This window comes from Watersipora subatra, chromosome 1, assembly GCF_963576615.1.
Source record: "Watersipora subatra chromosome 1, tzWatSuba1.1, whole genome shotgun sequence".
In the NCBI taxonomy this organism is placed as follows: Eukaryota; Metazoa; Bryozoa; class Gymnolaemata; order Cheilostomatida; family Watersiporidae; genus Watersipora; species Watersipora subatra.
In genome coordinates, this window is record NC_088708.1 from 54591998 (window position 1) to 54619453 (window position 27456).

At 35.2% G+C, this 27456-nt stretch overlaps 1 protein-coding gene across 1 annotated transcript; it reads right to left on the minus strand.

Annotated features, from left to right (window-relative positions):
- Positions 1–483: 483 nt before the first annotated feature.
- On the minus strand, positions 484–25467 carry LOC137398290 (myosin light chain kinase A-like). The gene is made up of 15 exons (XM_068084400.1): positions 25273–25467; positions 23612–23742; positions 23099–23177; positions 22722–22787; positions 20044–20137; positions 19506–19614; positions 19004–19045; positions 17519–17583; positions 15017–15116; positions 13270–13359; positions 11359–11555; positions 9741–9853; positions 8507–8592; positions 7455–7553; positions 484–956 (listed from the first exon to the last, which is right to left on the minus strand). Exons 1-15 carry the CDS (start codon positions 25463–25465, stop codon positions 753–755), a joined length of 1668 nt encoding a protein of 555 aa, XP_067940501.1. The 5' UTR covers positions 25466–25467; the 3' UTR covers positions 484–752.
- Between the last annotated feature and the right edge of the window lie 1989 nt (positions 25468–27456).

Sequence of the window (27456 nt, forward strand, 5' to 3'; positions counted from 1 at the left end):
ATATTGAGTTATATTATCTTTCGCTGTGGTGTTTTTATACGCTATGAAAATTGACCCCACTTATCAAATCCTCGCGTTTTCATTGCCCCAAAATACACTCTTGCTCCTTTCCCCACTCCAGGGTTGGCAGGTCTGCCTGTGTATGTATTAATTGAGGGTGCCCAAACGTTGTATTTATAAAACAGCTTATGGGACGTCTCGATAATCACCACTACCTAAAGTTTCAGTAAAAAAACAAGTGATTGCCCTGCGTGCCATCATCAGTTATTTTTGCAGGTTTGTTATTTCCAATTGCTAACTGATCGTTGACCAATTAGCAATTGGAAATAACCATACAATCATACAACGTCAACCGATCAACGACCATATATAACTGGTCAACGGCCATACAAGCTGGCAAGTGAAAATTAGCTATACATTTTATGAGTCATCGTGCTGAATAATGATCAAAATATTCTTACATTTCTTATTTTTATTGATAGGCCATAACATCCGCGTTGTACCAGATAGCAGGTTATGAGAAGCTACAAAAGTGGCCTGCCACATATTATAAAGCTGGGTATATACAGTAATTTTATTACTGAAAGATTGCAAACTATTTCTAATTACCATGCTCAAAGTTAGCGTATAAAACCACCCGTACTAAAGCTAAAAAGCAATGGCACGATACAAAGATATGAATAATTCGGAATGAAAACAACAACAAAAAATGTTTCTGGCAATGACTAGAGAAAAAATGCAATAAAACAGTCCTAAGGATTTGAAGAAGTGGACATGTAGCTGTTTTTGCCTGCTGCTGACGTTGTGTCCATATCTGCAGAAGAAGCGCAGCCAGGGAGACCAGTTTCAGGCATAGAAGCATCCTCATTTAGGATTGTTTCTTCATCATGAGACAACAAAGGTGTGATGCAGTTTGTATGACTGCCCTCATCCATAACATCATCTCTACGAGCTTTCTGCAGAAAAAAACACCCAATGTATGCTTCAGTTGATTTAAAAGTTGACTCGCAACAAAATTCACATTACAGTTATTTGGTATCAAAAGATTTACCATGTCTTACTCTGCTGTGTTTAAGGTGCAAAATATGTGGAAATGTGATTACAAGTTCTTAAAAGCTCAAAAACGAACAGTTAATTGCCGCCATCACGAAACTGCCATAGATTAGAATCCCTTTCCAAAACGGTTCAAATGGGACGTAGTAACTGAACAAGACGGCTTCTGTTTACACCTTCATGCAACCTCATTCGTCGAAATATTTTTACAAATACACTTCACACATTCAACAAAACCATGTCTATAATTGTCCTTACGCGTCTGTTTCATCATCATTGTAATGCTGTCATTTGAGCACTGGTATCTCAAAACCCACTGTAAAAACTCGGTTAAGTTTTTAACATTAGCTCGAAGGAGTGCATATCATCCTTTGATAAACATGACAAGCCTGTTGGTCACCTGGGATAGTCGAAAAAATGCTGCAGAAATTATTCACGCTGTTTGGCAAGAAGTATGGGTCACATGATCAGATTACGACTAGACGATTAGACCAAGCCGAAACAAAACTGTAAACTAGCGAGCATCTATATTTGGTAAGGGCTCTTCGGTAAAATCCGCAGTATTTGTCATAAACTAGTGCTATGAGAAGTTTTATATCGAGCCTTTTATTGGCCTTTCAATTCACGTGAAACATCACGTGTCGAAACAATAATCAAATCGTTTGAGTACGTCAGAAAAATAAATTGATTCCAATCTACGGCGGTTTGGTGATGGCGGCGATGAACTGTTCGTTTTTGAGCTTGTAATCACATTTCCACATACTTTGCACCTACAACACAGCAGAGTAAGACATGGTGAATCTTTTGATACCCAATTACTGTAATGTGAATTTTGTTGCAAGTCAACCTTTAAAAGAGTTACCAACAATATGTAATTATTAGTTGATTTATCAGAACTTGAGTAATATTGCATTTTCTGATCACTCCAGAGTCATAGTAGTATCATCAGTCACATCCTCACATCCAACTTCAAGGTCCTATTTGAACATGTTTTCTGGACATGTTCAGGTGAAACAATCTGGTAAAACCATGTTGTTATGCAATCTTTTAATATAAAATTAGCAAAATTTCAGGGCATTTGAAGTAAATTTGAAGTAACAATTTTTTTATACATGTGCAAGTAAAATGCAATGCATGTTCGGCCATGGCTCATTAAACAACTATGGTTTTGACCAGTCATTCGATGCCTGAAAATAATTGCACATTATTGTTTATAACATGCTAGTCTAAGTTTCCATAACGCCTCAACCAATCACTATTTATTTCTGACATAAACATATTTTGTTTGCAGTGTGTACGCGGCATTTCAATGGTGCATTCATGCAAGGATCAATATAATTTATTGGAACTAGCTCAAGATTGGACCTTGCCTACAAAATCAGTCCCACACATCGCCAGCATATCTTGTTTTTCACAAATATACAAACCCATTGAAAGAGTAATACAGTGGACGCTCCTATAACATACACCTATAACATACACCTCCTATAACATATACCTCCCATAACGTAAAGAATTTATGTTAAGTTTTTGCTTCATACTACGTAAAAAATTCCACATAACGTAAAGTGCCAAATCAGGCGAGTTCTCAAATTCGATGTTAATGTTAATTTATCTCGCTGCACTTGCAAAAGAAAAAATGACACGCGTACAACGTTATATCTACTATATATATATATATATATACTATACAACTTGTATGAAATTCTAGTTCGTCGTGATAGATCGTCAGATGTGTCGATAAAACAAATAATAGGTAGCTGCGCAATTGTTTATATAAACTTAGAGGCAATCAATTGGTGCAGGTGTTACAGCATCGGTCCACCGATCTGAATGTCACGAGTTGGAGTATCGACAAAAGTTATTTTTCATCGTAACCTTTACCCCTGGGTACAGATAGACGATGAAGGAGTAGTACCTTTTTTATAGTAAAAATATTTTGTTGTTCCGCTTTATCCTAGGCGTACAAAATATTTGTTATTAGTTTTGCTTTGCAAAATAGACTGCTGTTAAAAAAAAAGCAAATATTTGTAAATGAATGTCGCAGATATGCGCTTTTCATCTATTTATTGTAAAATTACCGCAATCATGACCTACAAAACCAGTGAAATTGATCAGCAAAAAGAAGAAAAGTTGACGATGCAAAGCAATAATACTGCAGTTACGGTGCAGCCTACAAGTTTGGGTACAGCCTAAACAAGTCTTTCCTTCTTGCATGGCCAAATGGGTGAGTTTGAAAAGATCTTGTTATCTGCCTTAACAATGATAACTAACAGGATAACTGAGCAGTTCGGCTAAAGGTTAAGCCTATTGTTTGGGACAGTGGAATAAACAGTGTTCAAACCTTGTATGTATAGTGGAACAATCGTGCAAAGACTGACAGTCCAATTTCTTAGTTACATGTATATTGTTGTTACCACTGTTGAGGTAGATAACGGACTACTTTCACTCGCATATAATTTCATTGTTTGTAATATCATCACTCTTTCAATGAGCTTGTAGATTTGCAAAAAGTAAAATATCTTTTAACGTTAAAAGATGTGTGGGCAGAAGTTGTTGTTGAAGGTCAACTCTCGTGCTAGTTCCACAAAACGTTATCAGTTTCTGCGTGAATGCACCACTGAAATTCTCTGCACATACTGATAGCAAAAGATCTTTACAATAGCAATATATTGGTTGATGCAATTAAGAAATTAGGAATTCAGGCATTTTGTAAACAATAATACGCAATTCGTTTTTTATGTCATCAAATGACTCGTCAACACCATGGTTGTTTCTCGAGCTGTGGCCAAGCATCCAGGTATATTTTACATGTATAAGAAAACTGGTGTTTCGCACAGCCTAAAATTTAGTGCCTTTCCATAAAAGGTTGTTTCATCCGGACGTGGCCAAACAAGACCTTTAAGGCCAAATTATGACTCAAAAAGTTGACTTTCTGCCTAATTAAAATGGCAGTAGTATAAATCTCTATAGTCAATTTAAGCTAATTATAAGGGGCTTGTTGAAGAAGTTTATATCAACTGAATTTGCCTCTAGTAACCATTTAGTGCTAAGTATTAATAATTAGTAACAGCATAGATCCATGAAGTGGCGGTATAAATTCCTTTAAAAGTTTGACATTATAATTTAACAAGCTTTACATAATGATAACCTTTTAATTAATTTTGTTAAAACCAATTTCGAATTTGTCTCCCTCGGTCTGCTATTTTATTAATTGTGTTCAAATAATGATTACTACACATTTTTACTGTTGCTTACATAATGCTTTTAAACTATTCCATGGGAGCATGACTCCTGATTAAAATTAAGGTATCTGTTCCATAATAAGTTTCATGGAATCATAGAGTTATCTCCCCCTAGAGTGATAACTGTGCATTCAACAACACGAGCGTTTCCGGTGCCAACAAGGAGCGTTAAGGCCACGCCCCTTTTTTGTGCTAGTCAATCGTAGTGATCGACAGAACAATAACGTCAGCCATGAGAATGATCATGAATTTCCAGTTAAGATAGTAATTATTGCTCATATTAAAGAAATGATGATTATAGTTTATTACTCTAATATATGCTTATTATTTAAAGCAATTTAATACCTACATGCATTGCAAAGGCACTGAATAGATGGTGTTAAGTAAGTGAGTTAATGCAATCAGTTACTCCAATGATATACAGCCCCCACACATGAGGGGCTGTATATCATTGGTTATTCATAGATAAGATAGATAGTCATACTGGGGTTGTATTACATTGGTGTGATGGGAAGCTAATCGACTGCCATCAACTGAAAGTATTGACATTGTATGGTGATAGAGTGATTCATTATCACCTCAGTTCACAAACAGACCTTGCATGTAATATTAGATTTCAATACATATCAATCAAATAAATAGACTAGCTTGAAGCAAAGATGTCCACTAGTTAGTGGACATCTTTGCTTGATGTAAGCAAGCAAAAAGTTTAAAAGTTATTGGCAAATGTTGTTATATGTTAGATAAAAATAAATTATACTTAATTATACTAAATTATAATTATTTAAAAATAAAATAGACTTTTTATTACTTTATTTATTAAATAAAGTAATAAAAAGTAGTTGTGAATTACTTTATTTATTAAATAAAGTAATAAAAATTAGCTATGATTACAATAATTTTTTATTGTAATCATAGCTAAACAGATTATATTTAGCATTACTTGCTAATTATTTTACATTTAAACACATTTGCAGTTTCATTTTTCTTCTTAATTCATTTTAACAAAAAACTTCTTTCATGATATGAAGTTTAAAAGTGGTAGTTGTTTGAAAAAGCTTGAAAACATTTACAGTTGTTTTTATTTTCTCTCTTCTCTTCATTTATTTCAATTACACAAAACATTTTTCATAATATGTAGTTTGAAAGTTAAATTGGTAAATGTTGTTATATGTTAAATAAAAATAAATTATACTTAATTCTACTAACTATAATTATATAAAAATAAAATAGACTTTTGTATTACCTTATTTATTAAATAATTTTTCATTGTAATCATAGCTAAACAGATTATATTTAGCCATTACTTGCTAATTATTTTACATTTAAACACATTTACAGTTTTATTTTTTTTCCTAATTTATTTCAACAAAACACTTCTTTCATGATATGAAATTTAAAAGTTGTAGTTGTTTGAAAAAGCTTGCAAACCTTTAGAGTTGTTTTCTTTTTCCTCTTAATTCATTTAAACTGCTTAAAAATATTTTCTCATGATATGAAGTTTAAAAGTTAGAATAGTAAATGTTATATAAAAATAAATTTTCTGTCCAAATACTTTTTTATTACTTGGGCAACACTGGGTAGTACAGCTCATAGTTGATGGCAGTTGATTAGCTTCCCATCACACCAATGTAATACAACCCCAGTATGACTATGTATGTTATCTATGAGTAACTGCTTGCATTACCTTCACTTTCACTCACTATCTATTCAGTGCCTTGGCAAGTCATGTAGGTATCAGGTATTACGTGTATGTCACAATTTCCATTTTCATAATTCATTTCCATATTATTTCCATTTTCATACCATTTCCATACTTGTAAAATAAAATTTCCATATCCATTTCCCTAAAATTATGGAAATATTTATGTTCATGGAAATGAAAAAGTAAACATTTCCATAATATGTTTAGCAATCCCTGGTAGGTATTGAATTGCTTTAAATAATAAGCATATATTAAAGTAATAAACTATAATCATCATTTCTTTAATATGAGCATTAATTACTATCTCAACTGGAATTCATGATCCTTGTTTAACCCTTCTCATGGCTGATGTTATTGATCTAGTCAATCACTACGACTGACTAGCACAAAAAAGAGGCGTGGCCTAAACGCTCCTTGTTGGCACCGGAAACGCTAGTGTAGTTATCACTCTAGGGGGAGATAACTCTATGCATGGAATATGCAGAACTTGCAGTTGTCTCCCCTTCTTTAAACCACAACCGTACGACTAAAATGCTTTGTAAAGGGGAAAAACTCGGATAAATGAACCAGTGCCTGTTATATCAGCATTATTTCTCCTACTCTTTACTCCCAGGCTAATTAACATCTATGTATTAATATATATTATATATTAATACAACAGAATGTGTGTGTTCGCTGTATGTCATGCTCTTCAGCAGTGGTTACAAGTTGAGATGAAAGATTGTTATAAGCTGGATTCAATCGCTCGACATTTAGCTTGGTAGTCCGAGTCTCTAACACCTGCACCAACCGACCACCTTCTGGTGTCTCAGAATAATAACTGTGTAAATTGTCATTATCTGCGTGTCAACGACATACCTAATGATCACTCGTAGCACACCAGATTGCCAGGAGACTACCGTGTGTGTTTGTTTGACGTGTGTTAAGCTTTTCCATAATTAGATAGGAAAATTATGTTATTACGGATACAAAGGCTCTGTATAGTTTTGCCCAAATTTAACTAACCTTCTTTGCAAATAATAACCTTCAATTATTTACTGTTTGAAGACGCTTGAAAGTCTTATTAGCAAATTCATGATTTAAAATTAAAACAAATACATATAAAACTAGGAAAAAGTAACCATGGCGGAAAATTAAAATGAGGGAAAAGTCACCATGGGTTTTTCTTTGTTACCCGAAGACTAACATGAGCTGTTGAATAGCTGTGTTAAAGAACTGAAACTAAACAAAAAATACATAACCGTGAAATTTTCACGGGTGGCACTAGTTGTCATAATTGCCTAATACCATAAATATTAACAAAACACAGATCAGCCGTGTGTTGGCATTAGAGAAGTAAGAGCATGCCAAATCTTTCTGACCAGAATATCATGATATTAGAAGAGTGCCAAGGGGAGCTGAAATGAATAAATAAATATAATAACAACAAGTTGGCATTCAAAGCATCTAACCTTGGCTGGCCGATCATCAGGCTCACAAGCATTTCTCTCAAAAGGAAATCCCTGCTCTTCAGATAGTAACCTATGGACTGATTGTACAAGCTGATCATCCTAAAATTCAGTATGGCTTTGTGAATATTACAAAAAGACAAACTTTTCAATTACATTAGAAATCATCTTTTTCATCTCAAAACAGTTTTTGTAAATCTTTCTATATTTAAACAGGTGCCAGCCAAAGCAGAATGTTGTGAGACTGCAAAACATATACATGTAGTTATATGCAATAACAAATTACTCAATAAAATTCTAAAAATTACAAACTATAAAAAATAACTATAAAAATAAAATTCGACAAAATAACAAACCGAAGTAAAAATTGAGATTTGTCTGCTCAATTACGGAAATCCACCGTAATTAAATGCACAAACAAATGAGTCTAAAAATTTAGTATTCAAAAGAAGTTGTCTGTTGATCCAGCTCAACACAAGCAACCTTTTAGTTAACATGTACTAGTTACCAGTCTTCAAAATACTGTGTTAATGTCCTAAACGATCTGTAAATATCGATACACTCTCAAAATCTTTATGCTATGGCAATCATAGGCAGAGGTGTAAATTTTAGAGACATAAACCAGAGGACGGTGAATATTCTACATACTATGGCACCAGAATATAGCAGTGAACGCAAAGTATTTTCTAAAGCAAAAATACGAGTAAGGATTATCTGTTGTTACCTGACATTGCATAGCAGAACGAGGTGATTTGGGATTCCAAAAGTGTAAACAAGATGATGGGAAATATTTTGAAAATACAGACTTGGTTCTATTATATTCTATTCATCGAGTAACCACAAAATATAAGAAAGTTTTAATAACATCTAAAAATCTCATGTATTTAAATTGTTGAGCAGTACAGTTGGCAGCTAATATTATTTTTCTGCGCACAGAGCTGCAGGTCAATAAAATAAAAGTATATCATACATACGAGGCTGGCTCATGTCCAAGTAAGAAAAATTTTACTACTCTATTAGCGCTGTCATCAGAAAAAGTCAGTCAGAAGACCAACCTTGAAGTAAGGATGCTCCAAGGCATCATCTAAAGTAATCCTTTGTTTAGGGTCAACAGTCATCAGCTTGCCAACCAGATCCTTGGCTAAAAATTAACAATAGAAAAGACATAATTTAAAACCTTTTTTGTTCATCAACATTTCTTGCCGGTAATCAAGGAGTTGTCTTCTCATAAAATATGTCAGTGACCAGATGCTCCGAATACACACAAATATGCTGGACAAATACATTGACCAAGTGGCCGCGATGGCCTTTCTGGATTTTCAAGTACCGCTATTGAAGTATTGTCAGGATATTAGTATTATAACACGGATCATTAACAATTTGTGATAACAACTTCAGGTATTTGCATTGCTACATTTTGCTAAAAGAAAAAGCGCATGTCAACAATGAAAATCGCCAAATACACAAATACTTCAAGTTTATGACATAAATTAAACTATAAAAAGGATTATAACATATTCAATTACTGAAAAAAATTATCTGAAGTGCTTTATAAACAGTTCTAATGTATGCTAGAGACTTTCACATATACGTATTACAATTGAAAATATCTTTGTCCCCACATAAATAGTTTTCTGTGCGCACCCACGCTGTCATGATCATTCAAAAGCCGATCATGGGCGACACTAGCTTATATTGGAAGTGAATAAAACTGAACAGATATCATTTTAATCAACTATTTCAGCCAATCACAAATACATGAGTTTTATCTTTACCGACACAGACCAATATGTTTGTTTTGAAACGACACTTCAACAACGCGTTTCAGGAGTATAAAGCCAGACCTTTGAATTGTAATCATCTCACTGCCGTTGATCAAACTCAAAGATAGTAATTTCTGACAGTCTCATCAAAAAACATGGTCATTATCAGCAACTGACGCCAGACTAGGGTCATCCTTTACATATCCTGCTTATATCAATGGCGATCTTCCAAGAACCCTTGTCACAATACAGCCCCATCCTTTGCGTCCTTTGCCAATAATATCTGGTGAAATTTTACAGTTTGCTGCCACTACATGTTCATAATATACAACCGCTGCCTATATGTAACCATCCCCAACAGACCTCTACCAAATTATGGTTATACTTTAAAGCCTCTGATGGTATCCGCTGGTTTTGTTGGAATATATTCGTTAGCCAATAATAGAATCTGTCCTATATGCCATAATCATTAGCATATAACATTAGCCATAACAAAGTAGCGGCTAGTGAAGACACTAGAGCTTACCGTCATCCAGATATTCCCAGTAGCAGTCCTTCAGCTTGTAGCTGCCTGTAAGTATTTGAGTATGAAGGGGCATATCCTTTCTCTGTGGTGTAAATGCAGGCTGACCAGTCGTGCTACATAATAATTGTATAACTCAGATGATCGCTAGGTAACCCTAAAGGTCTGCTACGTGCTTGTTGCGCATGAGTAACTCAAGGAAGGAGCTGCCAAACGTTACGGAATAAAAATAGGTTGGCCTGACATTTAGAAAGGGATTTAACACTCTGAAACCTGGGCCCAAGAGTTAGGGAGTTGCTTTCTCATCAAATCCTATGCCTGAGGAAATTAAGCTGCTTAGTCTCACTTTGTTTTACCCATTTCCGGTTTAGGTAGGAATATGAAATTTTTGTCATTTTGCGTGTGATGTGTTTTTAGTAGAATTCTGAACTTTAAAATCAATTAGACTACTAATTCCCGATATGTGGCCAAAATACTGAGGGCAGTTCAAACTGGCTGAAAAATGAAAACTGGTTGCTTGATAGGACATTAGTTTCTACTGACACACTGGATGAGGTTCTTGATAAGGAAGGCTCAGAAATAGACAAAGCTAGAAAGTTTCATGTCATCAGCAACAAGAACTTTATACTAAACCTTGTTGTTTTTTATTCATAAAAAAACAAAGCATAAGATTTGGTGTACTGCAATCCTTACCTGTATTTCTTCAGCTACCTCTGAAAAATTAATTTTTGAGAAAGTGTAAAATAAGAACTATTTACTCCATTTAATTTATGTTTCTTTTATTGCATTCTACAAGCTTCTAGCTTCCATATGGTATTCGGTTCAGAAAGAATTGTACTTTCCTAAATGCTTTCAGTCGGTGGAAAGTTGTTAATAGGTCAAGGGTCAGAGGACTTGCTTGTGTATACAAGACTATGTATCAAAGTGTTGAGCAATGAGTAAAGTAGTATCCTGTCTATGCATGCATCTATTCATGGAAGGTATATAAAAACACAATCAATTTTTATGACCACAGACCTTTTGAAAGTATCAGACAGCTCTATAGAAGAATAGACCTGTAAGAAATGGCAAAGACTGCTCTATGAACCCATAAACACTACACTAATGCAGGCAGCATTGCCAACTTAGATGCAACTTACCGATAGCATACACTGACCTATAAAAACATGGCTGGCGCTGCCAAGTCGAAGAATGTAATAAGAATATGTTGTAGATGAAGAAATATGGATAGAATTGATATAAAACTTTAAATACATCCCTAAGTGTATATCAGCACCAGCTGATTAGGTTAATTCATGAGAACCAGATAACAAGATGAGCAGCATCTTGATATGCAGTTTGATATATGACTAGTTCTACTGAGAGATAGATAATATCTCATGCTACTAGCATGGACATATCACTTTACAAATTGGTAAGGAAAAACTAGTCTAGTGTAAAATATTAACCACATCACAGTAGCTGCAGTCAGCTCAGCGCATAGAGTGAACCATCTTGGCATAAAAACCACTTGTTTGTTGTACAACGGCTGCATTCTAGGTGTCCAAGTATAGGTGTATACATGAATGATTCTGGCACTCATAACTGGCCTCGGACACTACGAGTGAAAATGCTCACATACCAAACATACAAGATGACACCGAGAGACCAACAATCCACAGCTTTCGTGTAGCCAACTTGTGTACTGCTATTGTCTAATTCACCGGCTCCAAACACCGCCATGTTGACAAGCTCTGGAGCTAAGTAAAGTGAGGTGCCACATATGGTCTGAAGTAGTGATGACGTGGCGGTAATGATGCTGTACCCAAAATCTGTCACCTGCAGCAGAACCAATACTCTGATTAACATAAGAAAATGGGATGAAACATGGATATTGAGTGTCTCCTCAATGCATGGAAGGGGTCTATAATATGTATTCAAACTGTAATCAAAGGAAAATATCGACAAAAAAGGAAGGTTGTTCTGTTCATGGTTGCACATTTTCAAGCACTGACTTATCTCAACCTTTGAATATACAAAATTTTAGTTTTAAAATTCAAATAGAAATGGTGGAAAAGGTCTAATCAGAAATATTGACATCACATGATAACTCGTGTGCTATTCTCATGTACAACTGGTAACAACTGGTAATAATTGGTAACAACTGGTATTAATTGGTAACAACTGTTACTAACTGGTATTAACTGGTAACAACTGGTATTAACCAGTAGCAATTGGTAACAAATGGTAACAATTAGTTATAACTGGATACCAGACTTTACTAGAACAAACACTATTAGATTAGTGAGTACTAATAGTGAGTGCAGAGTCGAAGAATTCAACCTATAGAAATGTGTAAAACTGTGGCGACATGCTCAGGTTTTTACCTAATCACTGATGTCTTTTTCTCATAACTCTTCTCAACCTTTCATAAATCTATTAAACCACTGTGAAGCTCTAAACCTGCTATATCGATTTAGAACAGTTTAATAAACATTGGTATATTGTGTATTACAGCAACAAAAAATGAAATATCATATTCAGCCAAATCTGTCTCGCCCTATCTCCTGCCTGCTTCAAAATGTCTTAATAAAGATGTTGTTTAAAAAAAAATTCAATTTTCCAGAGCTGCTTTTGAGGAAGTAAAAGGTATGTTAAAAAGCTTACATGACTAAATTCAAACTAAAATAAACATGACTAAATGGATGATTTATACGTTTAGCATAAATTTTAGTGTTTCTAAACACTGTTATGAGTGGCTATTCATGGCAGTTACAAGGGTAGATAATTGTATATCGCATTATTTACACAGGTGGCTTTATTTAGTAAATTTACATGGGAGATATGGTAGAAATGCTCTCATCTGTTGTTCATGCACACATTTCTTTGGTGTACTTCACAAGACCATCCTATGCACTACGTGAAACAAACTGTACAAATAGCTACCCCCTCACCTTATGACACTCTAAAGGCTGTTCATTGCAACTCGATTCAAAAAGTACAACATCCATGTAAAACGCTTGATCGCTTAAATTCCTTGAGGCCAGTATAAAAATGACCTTTCCACAATCTCATGCACATTACTATCAACATATTAGCAAGAAAACTGATGTAATTAAATGGAGACCGAAGCAAGATCACCAATGGTATAAGCATGATAGAAATTATATTTTAAAATATAAATTATTAAACATAATTCTTATTAAAGCTTAGTAATAAGCAAGGTGATGCCCTGGAATTTTTTTCTTTTTTCATAATTAATAATTTTTAAATTTTTAATAAATTAATTTTGATAGCCTGGAGATAGTGTCTAAGAATCTGGTGCCCAGCGACCAGAGAGAGTTTAATAACCGAATGTTGTCTGAGATGTGGTGAAAGGCACAGGTGATCACATGTGTGTGAGTTTGAATGAAACTGTCAAAATGTGAAAACTCGTAGTGTCTATACAGACTAACAGATGCAGACACAATGACGAAGTGGGCTTTATTAATATAAATGTAGTACAGCTTTAGGAATTTCTGGCTTTCTATACAAACAGAAAGTGAAGACTTACCTTAACAATCTGTCTGTCAGTCGCCATGGATGTCAGAAGAATATTCTCAGGTTTAAGGTCTCGATGTACAACATTGTTTTTGTGTAAATACTGCAATGAGAAGATGTGAATACTGATTGACTCAACATTGAAACATTGTTAAATCACATGATCATTTAGAACAATAAAAGGCATGTCCATTCGACTGCCCGAAGCCAAGGTTAGAGGTTGGAAAAAGATTGCTTCGTTCGAGATTCGAACTCACAACTTTCAGCATGATAAGCCAACAATCCTATCATATAGTTATTCTACCTGGCGATCTCTCATGGCACACTAGACTACCGGGGACTAGTCTGTTGTAATAAGAGCTCACATTTACATAAGCGAATAAATACTATCTTAAATCTATCTTTTATTTTGGGAAGTTTAAAGAATTTTATTCCGCCAAGCCACTAAAAAATTAATAAAAAGGAGTCGTCCCAAAACCAGGATTGATCCCTAGTCAACTATGACAATGCCAATCATACTAATCAAGAAGGCAATTGCTTATAGAGAATCGGTTCTATATGAAAGCTTTGTTACCAATTTACATGTATCTCAACACAGGCTGCCATGATTGCTTCAAGTTAGCTCAAACGGAAAATTTGGACTACAACAGCAACTTATGCAGCTATTTGGCAGCAATAATCGTATAGATATACCTCGAGAGTGTCAAAATAGCTGAGTTGCTGCTTCGGACTTTATTAAGTAGATTGATTTCTGGTGTGCATAAAAATACCGACTTGTATATAGAGTGAAGGTACAGCCATACATCCCAATTTTTTTGTTGGTTTCGACTGAAATCACGAAATGAACAAAAAACTCAGAATTATTCGGTCGAAATTCACAGAATCGTCAGAGCTGTGCATGCACATCGAAATCGTCAACGAAACGATATGTAAACGACTTGTATATAGAGTAGGACTTTTACCCAACAAACAGACTGTTTTCTATGTTTTAGCAATGACAGATGAAATATCTAGCAACTTACTACTATATATTAAATATATAGTAGTAATTTTTATAATACAACTATCGATATTGCTGATAAATTCTATCAGCAATATCGATAGTTGTATTATAAAATTTTTTAGAAAAAAACTTCAATTTTGTACTGAACGAGCTTAAAGCTATGAATGAGCATATTGGTTGCTGTTAGAATCTGGTGCCATAGAATGCCCTCATCAAATTACAGCTTTGAACTGCCTTTTCTTCTCAAGTTAAAACTCGTTGCTGAAGTGTGTGTGCACAAATAATCTTTAGTATTACAAGAGGCGTGTCTATCCATCAGTCTGAAGTCATGGTTTGAGCTTGGAAAAAAGATTGCATCATACAGGATCAAGCTTTGGCGGCCGTCACACTACCTACAACACTGATCCTTCACTGTCTAGAATTTTAGAATTATTGTGTACATAGTTATTCTCTGTGCTTTACTGGTACACCTGACGATCTCTCACGACACACCAGACTGCCAGGGTACCAGTTTTTATAAAACTTGTTCAACCTAATATTCCTGTGCATTTATAAAAACCGAAATGGCCACGACCACTCTACTGCCCTGGCTGTGCAGACGCGGTTTCACTGAACTCATACATCAGCATTCAAACTAATGAGGTTTTTCAAAACTTTACATCCGCACTACAAATCTGCAGGCTACTTGCAACAACAGTAATAAGCTCCCTCATCCTAGACACAGCAGCTGTTCAATGTTGCACATGGTCGGGTTCACCTGCACTGCCAGGCAAGTCTGGTAAAATATGTTTTGTGTATCAGCGGCATCCAGCCTCCGCAATCTCTTGATAGCAGTCAACAGATCACCACCCTCTACCCTGCATCAAGAGACAGCAAACCTTGATGGAATGAGAAACAGGAAGTAACGCGTAAAAGCGGTAATTAGATGACAGCTCATCAAAATGTTGTAAAGTCGTGTGATAAATTATGACTATATGCAGTACATAGAACTTAACAACAGGAAGTGTATCACATCAAAAACCTTGACATTGCAGTTGCAGAACATGGCAATTACAGCAGAGGATTCTTATGAACGATCAGAAATAAGAATTCTATAAAATGTATACAATCATCTTTTTATATTTCCATTTATTCTATTTATTATTTTAGCTACCATATTTAGATTTGCTTCCCTCGGTTGGCTTTCACGCAAGGATGTGTTCAAATGCTGTCGACTATGCAATTTTATTGCTGTCTATGCAATGCTTCCTTTGATTATGCACAGCAAAACTTCATTTTTCTAACTCTAACGAAATTAAATATGAGAGATTTTGCATTTGCAGTTTTTTTAATATTTAAACAAGTTTGATGAAAAACAACTCAAAATTAAGTAGTAATAAACTTTGCTGACTTTTTATTGATAAAATAAAAATAAAATATTATTATTATATTATATATATATTATTGTAATATTATCCATAATAAATGACAAACAGAGTTTGATAAAAATGGGCTAATAATTTTAGCGATGTAGGACTATCTATGTCATGAATATTAGGCTATTGTAGACAAGGTTGTACAAAAGCCTTCAATAAAAATACAATGTGATAATAGAGCGTCAACTACAGCATGTTGTTCAGTTAGCTGAAGGAAGAGCCAGCCACAGCTATAATCACAATGATTCAGGCGCTTCTCTGACGCTAGCTCCTGCATATGCACAAATGTACAATTTCATTTTGATAATTTACACAAACATGCCTATAAAATACGTACTTTACCGCCCTAACATTTCCTTCAAATAGATTTCGCCATGGACAGTTCAAACATGGTAACTTGTGGAACCAAATGTAAAATGTGAACACTCAAGTAAGAAGACAAGAATGCAAAACAATGGCATGCAAGATGTATCCATCTGTACAGTCTGGTATAGAGTGAGAGGACAAGAGCTGCTAGCTAATCATTTGCTTAAACCATTGATGCATGTGATAAGTGTGAGAGAAAGAGAGCACGGAGAAAGTGATGGTATAAACATGACTACCGTAAGTCCTTATGCTCAAGCCGTGCGGCTTGTCGTTGGGCGCGGCTTCTGGTTCAAGGTCATAGGCCGTAGCTAAAGCCAAGTTTTTAAAAGTTACGTGGGGCTCAGGGCTGCTTCTCAATAAATGTGGTCTCTGCTCAGTTTCGCGCTATAACCATAAAATCGCAGTCATGATACACTTTTAGGTACGGGGTTTGGCAACCTACTCGTTTTTTTTTCAAGGTCATGTTTATGGAATACTTTAGACTAAAGAAGAATTTATCGCTCATGTTTAACTCACCACAGTCATAGGTTATTAACACCTTTTCATTCTTGACCGGCATATTTTCATAAACGTGAAGCCCTCTAACAGTGCAATAAAAATCTAGCTGAGACATGGCAAGTAAGTTCTTAATGCAAGGGTTTAGGAACTTTAATTCGAACTTGGAAGTGAAAGAAAATTCTTTTCACGTGTACTGATGTAGCTGTTTTCTTATTCAAGAGAACGAGGGGGGTATAGCGAAGCCCGTCTCAACACCCTCGCTCCCGAAGGGGTCAAGGATGACAAAACATCAGTCATTAGCCGCGGTCTGTAGGCATATGCGGCTTGTTGGAGGATTTTTTTTTTTCGTGAGTCATCTGTTTTTGAGCACAAGCAGCACGGCTTGAGCATGAGGACTTACGGTACTCCTGTGTAACAGTAGGGCCTATATGGGTTGATAGTCTAATGACTAACATGAACAAGTGTGTAACATGGTTCTCATATTGGCTGTGTGACGCTAGCGACCTCCTCGTGAAGTTTGGCAAGTGATGACCTTCACCTATACATGCGTATACCTATCTAAGGTTTTGTCTGTGGTTCCTCGCAGCTATAAACATCTCTCAAAAGTAATATCCCATTTCACCAGGATAGACCCGCAAGCCTATTGCTAGTGCTTGCAGCCTATACAGAAAAGATATTTTAGAATCTAAGTAGCTAATTACTAAGATGATAAGGTATTTGGGTAAAGGAGCTACCTACTAAGGTGAAAAAGGATATAAGCCAGGTGCCTAATTACATGTACATAGATTATGTTTCTAATTGTTAAGGGAATGTATATAGGTTACAAGATGAATTATTAAGTTGGCAAAGTATTATAGATAAGATAGCTGATTGCCGAGGTTAGACACCATATGCATAAGTAAGTCAACTTCTGAGACGAAAAGGTAAGTAGGTCGAATGAATAATTATTAGGAGAAAAAGTACATGAAGTAGATACTTACAGATCCATAAATAGGAAGAGCATTGGCTCTGTATCAACAACATGAACGACTTTGATTATGCAGGGCTGAAAACAAGGTGATTGAGAGTTACAAACAGCAAATCAAATCAGATTGATTTGGTCTACTAAAACTATTTGAGTATTCAATGACTATGTGAATATTGTAGATATATTGTAGACATCAAACAACATAAGCAAGTGCAATTTCAATGTACACTTGCATTAACTGCCTAAAGAAACCCTGAAAGAATCTTATTGGTTTCACACTTATCACAGCAAACAAATATAAACATATTCAATTATAAAATCACATAATCAAATATCCGCATGATCAAATATACACATAATCAGATATAAAATCACATACCCAAATATAAACATATTCAAATACACACATAATCAGATATAAACAGACTGTAAAACCTCTATTTGAATGCCACATTTAATTGAATGCCACCTCTAATAGAACGTCACTATAGAAGGGTTGAAAAATACAGCGCCACCCTTTAATTGACCGTCACCTTGACATTATTTGATCTTCACGAACCAGTAATAGTAAGTGACCAGTAGAAAAATGTCCACAGTAATACTAATAAAGACTCAGTTACATCAATAACAGGTAACTCTTTTGTTTTTGCTGTAGTGGTCACCATGGTTTTAATAACAGCGTACCTCCTGAGAAGATCTATTGTCACAATCATCAGAACCACATGTACATGCTGATTTGAAGTCAATAAGGTCGAAATCCTATCCATTATTTTCAGATTCGTGGATAATGTGGTTTTTAATCGTACCTGAAGATTTTAAAGCGTTTGATCATTAAATGAAAATACTCGACAGGAACATTTTACGACGTAATATGAGCCATTGTTATGGCGTATTCTAACTTTAAAATGTTAAAAAAATCTTTAAAATTTAAAAACGATATGACCATTTTCTAACTCCAAAGCTTTTCTCATTTATTTTGAAAGTGACGCCATCAAAATAATTAATAACTGTATCGCAATAATATTTGATAACCAAAGTAGGCCCTTGTTTATCTCGTTCTGATAATTCCACGACGTATATGAAAAATGGTTCAGCAAAAATGCTGAGGCCGATGGCATTAATGTCGATCCACCTGAAGGAGAGTGCAAAATAGAAGCGACATTAGCATCGCTTCACCAGTGAAAGAATTTAATTTATCTTCCCAAAATTCTGACGAACTAATCAAATAATACTTGAACGCCATCCCTAACAAAACGCCACTATAAGGAAAGGGTTGAAAAATAGAGCGCCATGGCATTTAAATAGAGGTTTTATGGTATTCAAATTCATGCATATATAATTATACATATATTCAAATGTACACAAACATAAATATACATGTCAAATATACGCATACGTACATACATACGCTTGCACTAAAATATACACATATGCAGTATATGGGAGCATACATATCATGCCTAGAGCAAGCCATAAACAGACTTACTATAACACTTACATGGTCTAGTTTTTTCATGATTTCTACCTCCTTCATCAGATCCTACAGAATTAACAAGACAGAAATAGACTAGGAGTTAATATTTGAGTTGCTCACATGGTCATAACGAGCATGATATGAGACCATGCAATGTAAATACTTAACAAAGTTTAAAAGCTACTCTACAAACTGGATTCAAGGAGCCAGGCAATCTTTTTAAAATTCTTGCTACAACAAATCTTGACTGATTTGTTGACCGCAGCACTGTGTACTGATATTAATGGACCTGATCAAAATCACAGACGCATTAACTTCTAACTTTTACTTCAAAATCTACTAAAGGAATAGAGCATCATTATTTTACATAGAGACTAGCGACAGTACCGCAGCTCTTGCAGCAAGATCGCAAAGGTGAATGAAGAGAAAAATTGGTATCATTGGCCAACATGTGATTATTAAGTAGAGAATGTGTCTGGAAGGTTTGAACTCATGCCCCTTATTCTGTAAAGAAAATCCTGCTAACCTGTGAGTTCTGCGTGCTGGCCAATTTGTCTGTCTTAGGGATACACTTACAGGCAACCCTCAGCTTGTCAGAGCGACGAATTGCCAACTTCACTGTACCAAATGCACCTCTATAGGAAGAAAGAGAATTGAACAAGTTCATAAATTGAACAAACAAATTACATTGTCAACTGGCTAGTGAACAACCACAAGCTATATTCATTACAAAATAGGGTTCTAAGGCTAGATCCATGCGTATAACAATAGATGTGACCTTGGGGCCTACACACCACATTTAACACACATGAAAATCATCAAACAACATTACAACTTGCTCTGTAATGCAGGAAATGTTTCAAAGGTAGAACAACTCTAAATATTACCATAGCACCCAACTTCTAGTAAGTTTTATGGAGCACTGTGTGTACCTGCCAACATTACATAAAATGATATGATTTGCCAGAATTAGAAACAATATTACAAATAATTTTGTACCTGAATGTAAACTCTATATAAATAGAAAACAGTGCACAAGCAATCTAATTCATATGTTTACTCACTTTCCCAAATCCTCTATGAACATATACTTGGATCGGACTTCCAAAGGAAACCCATCGTTTTTCTCCTTCGCGTTGCACTCAGTGAAGAGGAAGGCTGCAGAGAAATAAACCAGTTACTGTAGCAGAACACTCGATTAACAGAAGGAGAATGCGAGTTAGAGTTACCAGCCAAAGAATATCTGTACACTACCTTGTTTTACCAGTAAACTTTTTTTGTAGGACAAATTAGTGATTACACAAATAAGTAAATAAATAAATAAATGATTTTTTAGCTAAAGACTACCATGAGAATATGTGAGTTAACAAACAAGTTAAACATAACATGAACACAAGTCAAACACAGAAGTCTAACGCAAGCTGAACACAAGTTGAAGGTCCTATCGGCCATGTTAAAATAAAACAACCTGCTAACACCAAGCTATTAAGCAGAGTCTTTGACGTAAAACCATCCAATTTCAGATTGTTTGTTGCATCAGTGTTCTTGTAACTGACCAAAAATGTACACGTATATTAGGCCACAGCTTGAATAACAGCTCCCGTCTTGTACAACTAGGTATTCAATGCCAAAAAACCTTGCGTCGCTGCTTAGAGCCTTCGACCAATGAATTGGCAGCGTTCTGACCTCGTGTATAAAACTATTGTGTAAAATAGGATAGTTGTTCTCAGTTAACTTAGCGAATAAAGCTGAATCATAGATGAGAGTTAAAAAGAACTAGTTTCACTATTCTCCTTCGATCCCTTCTAATAATATCACTCCTTCAATTTGTAAACTTCTAAAATTACATTCGAATGATGTGTGAGCAGAGTCATACCAGGTCAATTTCCATGCTAGTTTCACTAGACATTATCGGTACACTTACTAGTGCACCAAATAAAGAAATATTCTACAATGTGTTTACACTTCTGCTTTACACTTCTACACATTCTTTACAGCTAGCAAAAGATCTTTACTCCAAAAATAGAAAAATACGGTTCGAAGAATAAAAAACTCGGACTTGCATGTTAAAAAATAATGCTTAATTCTATATATACTTCAGGAAGAACTACTATACTCTAGGCTAGTCATTAAAAAAAACTAGCTGAGAACGTAGTAGTTTTTCAGGCCCTGGACCAATCTGCGTGTACATTTTAATTTTAGCCAGTTACAAAATGCTGGAGTTTCAAATTTCCTGAACTATGGTGAATCTACACAAAAGCCTGTGCTTAATAGAATGGTGTTAACAGGCTGTCTACACTGAGCACAGCCCAGCAAGAACTTCAAGTATAGGTGTACAACAGAATTTACACACACATCAAGTACATAAGTTAAACACACAAGCACATGAGTTAAACACACACATAGCTTTATAGGTTATTCATAAAGGTTCTATTGAAGAAAAACTGGAATTCTTTATTGTATTTATCTTTATTGTTCAATAAGTTGAATGATGATCAGAACACCAGCATTTTCGATAACATATTTAAATACATACTACCTTTTTTTGATGAGACAACTCTCTAATCCTGAAAAACCAGTAGGTCTATTTTAGAATTTATTAACTACATGTATTGACCCATGATAATAACATACAAGTAACACCATACTACTATACACAGAAACCTGAACAGTTTTAACAAAAGAAGAGAGTGAGCGTTTCTAATCTTGTTAGCCTGTGCTTCTTCAACTAAGCACCAAATTTAAACTGGCCATGATTAACAATCATACTTCGACATGCGAGCTAAATGCGTTGCGGGACCGAGCTTGTATGTCAATTTTCTCGTGTCTCAAAGCAATAGTTCCTGTATGAAATAACTAAATACAAATTAATCTGTGCCTATCCTTTTAGAAAACATATAAAAACAGGATATTACAACGGAAAACATGTTTTTAATTGTTGCAATTCCCTATCGACTCTCACAAAATAACAAATACCTATTTAGTGGTTATGATCTGCAATAAAATGTAACATTAATATGGACATTCTTACTGTATGGAGTTCTTACTTTCGAGACAGACGAAGTGGCTAACGGCGGCGTCTGAGACTTGACGGCAACATGATCGGTACGCTACACATTTGTGACGCTTCGTAACATAACATAAACTTGAAGTTTAGCTCAAATGAATTTAGCTTACTATACAAACACTTAAAAATGTTATCATACGCTAAACTTGATTCTAATTTTGTCTTCATTTTCATTTTTTATTATCGTCTTCCGGCTTAGCGCTTTTTGCCTCTCTTTCACTATGGCTTTTAGCCAGCCATTTTAAAACTGTTTCAAACTGATCCGATGAGAAAGACCGAACGACGCTGTTCTCGAAAGCAGCATACTTGCCTACTTGGCCACCTGACAGCTGCATTGAGAAGCAGCTTGTACGCTCGTATCTAGAATTTATCTTGTATCTCAAGGCAAAAATTTGCTCAAAATTCAGCTTGTATCTCATATGTTGGAGCACTCGTATCTTGAGGTGTGACTGTACTGCAAAGGGAATGTTTGTTTTGTTAGTCGTAGCAACAAGTTTATAGTTGCTACTAGTTGTTGACCAAGACATCTTTAAAGCAAGCAGGAAGTTCTTACAGTAACATATTTATGCTTTCCTCTGGACAATAATACCATGAACTTTAAATGTTTGCGTTTGATGAACTAGAACCAAGACACTACAACGCTCACAACTGGTTAGCTATAACGATGTTCGTTACCTTTAAATTCTTTCTTCACCAAACTGATTACGTCTCCATTTTTTAGCACCGAAAACTTGCCTTTTCCTACAAAATACACGGTTGTCTACAGATACAGGTGACACCTTCCAACAAGTGTCTGCACAAAAATATATAAATGATTTAATTTATTCCATGAATTATAGGTAATAAATTCGTCAGACGATGAAGCCCAGAGAGACATCATTTGGAGAACGAATGAGCATAGCTGAACTTGCTGGCTTGAGCCTTCATTGGCTAAACAAACTGAAACAATTGTAGAGTAGGAAGAAATTGAAACAAGAAGCACAAAGCTTTGCACATATTATAATTCTTTCCATCCAATGAAGTGCATGCCATAAATAAACCTGAAAACCTACCCATCATGTCATTGTTGACTATCGTACCATTTGTACTTAAATCTTCAATGAAAATGAAGCTGCCAGCACTTCTAGCTTCCTAAAATATTTTTATAAGAACAGCATTCATCACACTGTAAACCAATGTTTGCCTTGTACTAAACTGAAGTCAAGGAACCAGTCAAACCTTACTAGATGCATTTGAAAAAACTAGCAACAGGTTTTTTAACTGTTAACAGGTTTTTTCTGACATGATGTTATACACGTCTCATATCAGATGGGAGAGTTTAGTGTAGTCAGTCTTAGATAATAGTGCTAGCTAGTAGTAATCCATAGGTTATTTTAGCCTTTGGATGCACACTTCAATAGTCTAAGTTTACTAAGAATGACCAGTTCAATGAAATTATCACTTCAATAAGCTATAGCTTAGTAAATACCCAAATTTCAAAGTATTAAAGAAAAAAGCGGGCTAATTGCTACTTGTATACTATGCACAAGCACATAATATATAAGCAGACAGATTAACGTACTTACAATATAGATTTTAAACTGACTTTTAGAGCAGCTTTTGTACAATGAGTATTTTCTTATCGGCTCCATTTTGGTAGTTAATTGTATATTGGAACCAGCAGCTCTCCCCACAATGTACAACTTGTCAACCAGATCTGAAACATGTTCAACTACGGTAGTCAAGTGCAGTTGCTGGAATAGAGTGATTTATAGCAAACAATAACAAGATACTAGGTCAATAATATAATACAACAACAACAATTCACAATAACTTTACAATAATAAAAGCCGTGTCCTTTCATCAGCCCGAAGCCTCAATTGGAAAAAGAATTGCATCATTCACGATTTGAACTTATGACATTCAGCTTAGCAACCTGATACATTTACACCTGCACCGGCTATTCTCTGCGCTTCATTGACGCACCTAATGATTTCTCCCAGCGCAGTAGATTGCCAAGGTACTAGTACCAATAAACTTCAACTAAAAACATTTGCAATTAATGTGAGCCTTAACTAAAACAACCAGAGGAGTTACGCTGAGCAAGTTCAGCAGGATAGTTTGGGCAGTCCTGTTATGCACAGTTTTATTCATAGATAAATGTCTATATCAGCCCGAAAAGTGCCTAAATCTCCTTCCAGGAAGAGTTACAGAGTTCCTAATTATGTCTCAAGCCAACAGTCAAAGCGCATCCAACTACCTCTTCAAGTCAGTGGATAAGTGAATTTTTTGTGATACATCGTGACAATTTGGTTAAAAAATGATGAAGCTCGGGTGGGCAGACAACAGTGTTTGATACTACCCACCCCCACCCTTATCAGTTGCTCGTGTATTGCGGTATTACTCATCCATTTTTACGCTATTGAGAAGATGAATGTTACGAGTTTGGATTTGCTTTTTTCTACAAAAGGCTTTTGTAGCTTTATTCTTGCAAAGGTTGATCTCTCACAGATAGTAAAATTAATCATTTTATTTCAATCTAATAAACATTTGGAAATGAAATCTACTTATCAGAGAACTTTAGGCAATTTCGCTTAAAAATACATAGTGCTATTTCCAAACGCCGAAAAGATTGTGATTAACAAACAAGTAGACAAGGAAAAACCAGCACTTTAATATCTAAAATACTAGTGATTGATCAAACAATGACAAAGAAAGCCAACAACTTATGTTCTTAAAACTGACAAGAATATTTTTGTCAAAAATGAAAGTTGTTTATAGTCTTAAAACACCACCGTTATCCACTTACAAACGTTTTAATTTCTAAAAACTTTTTTCTAATTTTAATGATATTATTTTCAGAAAACCACAATAATGGCAATATGTTAAACTCTATAATTTGTTATTCTATGGCATCAAAGTATGTATTCAAAATGGTGGTTCTAGAATGCTTGCTCAAATCTAGTTTCATTTGCGTAAAGAAGGGAATTAGCAAACTCAAAACAAACAATTCCAGACGTCGTTCAAGACACTTAGTGAGCCATAATTATGGTACAGAGCTATACTTAAAACACTTGAACAGGCACTTGAGAAACAGGTTTTAAAATCATTGAACAAGCTCACGCCTGAACCTCTACTTGTATAAACACGTTCTTCATGTATGCAGCGGAGTTGAACTTCTATATCCAGCATGTAAAAATAAACTGAAAAACATCAGAAATTTGAGTTTGTGCGTAGTGTCACTCACCATAAGTAATGCCCCCGATAACGGACAGCTGACCCCAAGCATCCCCGGGTATGTCAAGGTCTTCCTGAGTTGAAAGTGGCTGTGTATCGAATGTTGATGACTGACTTTGCACAGAGTCAGGGGTAGGGTCATTGGAGCTCTTAGAAGAAACGTTTGAAGATGGTAGAGTACTGGCTGTGTCTGCTGACGACATGATCTACCTAAAAGGAAACACTCAGTCACTTGATCAAACTGTCAGCAGCTGCAGCCAAAGCTCTCTTCAGCTGTGGTCAAGTTTCTGCTCTCATCAAGATATTCAGGGAACCACAAAAATCTTCACATTCAAACCAAAGATTCAAAGCTCCATTTGTTTTCAATTGCTCATGCCAACAACTTATTAAACACGGCTTGCTAATGACAAAGCTTTCTAAGCAAACGAGATGCCAGCAAAAGTCCTTCAAACATAAGACATTTATATATATATTATTGCTATATTTACTCGTAAATTGATTTATTTTGAAGAAACATGATATTTTGACTGAAAATCTAGGGTTGCTAGAAAACATCCTCACATTTCATTCAAGTTAGGTGGATTCGTTGATGTGTTACAAGTTTGATTTTTATTGGAGGCACACCTTTCAGAATGGGCCAATAGAACAATGTTGATCTACTTATGGCCTTGATATGCTTTCTTAATTTATTAAAATCAAACTATATACATAAAATATTTCATGGCCACACTTTTAATAGTGGCATTCATGTTTGTAAAGATTTAAAGATGTAGGCAACTGGCAAGTCACATTACCACTAGCAATAGCAACCCTTCCGCGATTAGACTTGAGGGTTCAACTGAAGCGTGTTACAGTATGACAATCTTTTAATACCATGTTATGCAGGAGTCTTTTTTACAGCCATCAAATGCGAGGTCATTTGAAGCATTAGTCCTAATGTTATTGGCTAAAAAATATCGTGGACGATTGGCCACAACTTGAAAAATATTTATGGTCTCAACCAATAATTTGACGTTATATGTATGGCCCTATGTGATGAGGACTGTAACATCACCACCATTGTTGCAGCAAACAAATAAACAGATTGACAACCCTTAGCTAACCCTTGATGAGCCTTCATTTAAAATGAAACTAGAAAGTTAATTTTCGATACAGAACTTTTAATTAAGCGCATGAGCACATGTGGAAAATTTTCCTTTGCTTGAAGAATGTCCTTTGCTTGAAAAAGCTTAAACATTGTACTCTATATTACACTACTGCGTGTAACATGGAGTACAATGTTCTAATCATAGGCGTCATTAACACCTATTAATATAAATGTTAATGATGTCTACGCATGTCGTTAACATCCATATTGATATACACCACTAGTTCATTATGTGTGTATGTGAGTGCGTTGGTCTGCGTAAATATGCGTTTCCTTTTATTTGCCAATTTCATCCAAATTTCTAACGTATATGCTCTGTGCCTTCCACGAGAACGCAAAAACTATTTGGCTGCAAAACGGTGTCTGATTCTTGAGAATTCTGATTCTTTTTCAAATTTCTAAAAATATTTGATTTTAAAACTCCATCTAGTTCCTGAGAACCAGCCTCTTAAACACCCATCTATCTGATTAAAAATGAACGAAATCTTGGACTTTCCGCAAGTAAAGTTCAAAGCTGTACCAAAACATTGCTTCATGAGAGACCTTTGAATTATTGTTAATACAAACTGCTATCGGCCCTCTTAATAATTATTCATCTGGTGAATGAGATAAAATAGAAATTGATAGAATAGAATTTATATAATTTTTGATACAATTATTTAGAAATATCTGCCACAGAGCGAACCTTTGAACAGCTTGAAGGTAGAAGCACCGGATAGGAAGAGCGTCTATGTTTATCTGCGTTGAGATGTTTTGCTAGAGAGAACAAAATATTTTCAAAAGGTTGTAGTTATGTTTTTCATAAGTTTGCGACAAAAGCCATACAAGAATGTGAAATAACATTGTCAATTATCGCAGGAGTAATATGAAGTATAAAAAAGGTCTCAGCACACTTGCGGACTCGCAATATACGCGCAAGTGTTTAATATATGACTGGAGGCTTGTTGGAGTAAAAATAACAAAAATAAACCAGGCATCTATGATGTCAACAAATACAGCTAGACCTCAAATTATGATCACCTTAGCATACTCATTTTCAACATAAAA

Bases quoted from the DNA above. Each gene is read 5' to 3' on its own strand.
- LOC137398290 (XM_068084400.1), bottom strand. From the start codon at position 25,465: ATGTCGTCAGCAGACACAGCCAGTACTCTACCATCTTCAAACGTTTCT. The intron at 19,615-20,043 runs GTGAGTAAACAT...TTCTTCCTATAG, and splicing joins TTCATAGAGGATTTGGGAAA to AGGTGCATTTGGTACAGTGA. The intron at 9,854-11,358 runs GTATGTGAGCAT...ATTATTATGTAG, and splicing joins GGTGTCATCTTGTATGTTTG to CACGACTGGTCAGCCTGCAT.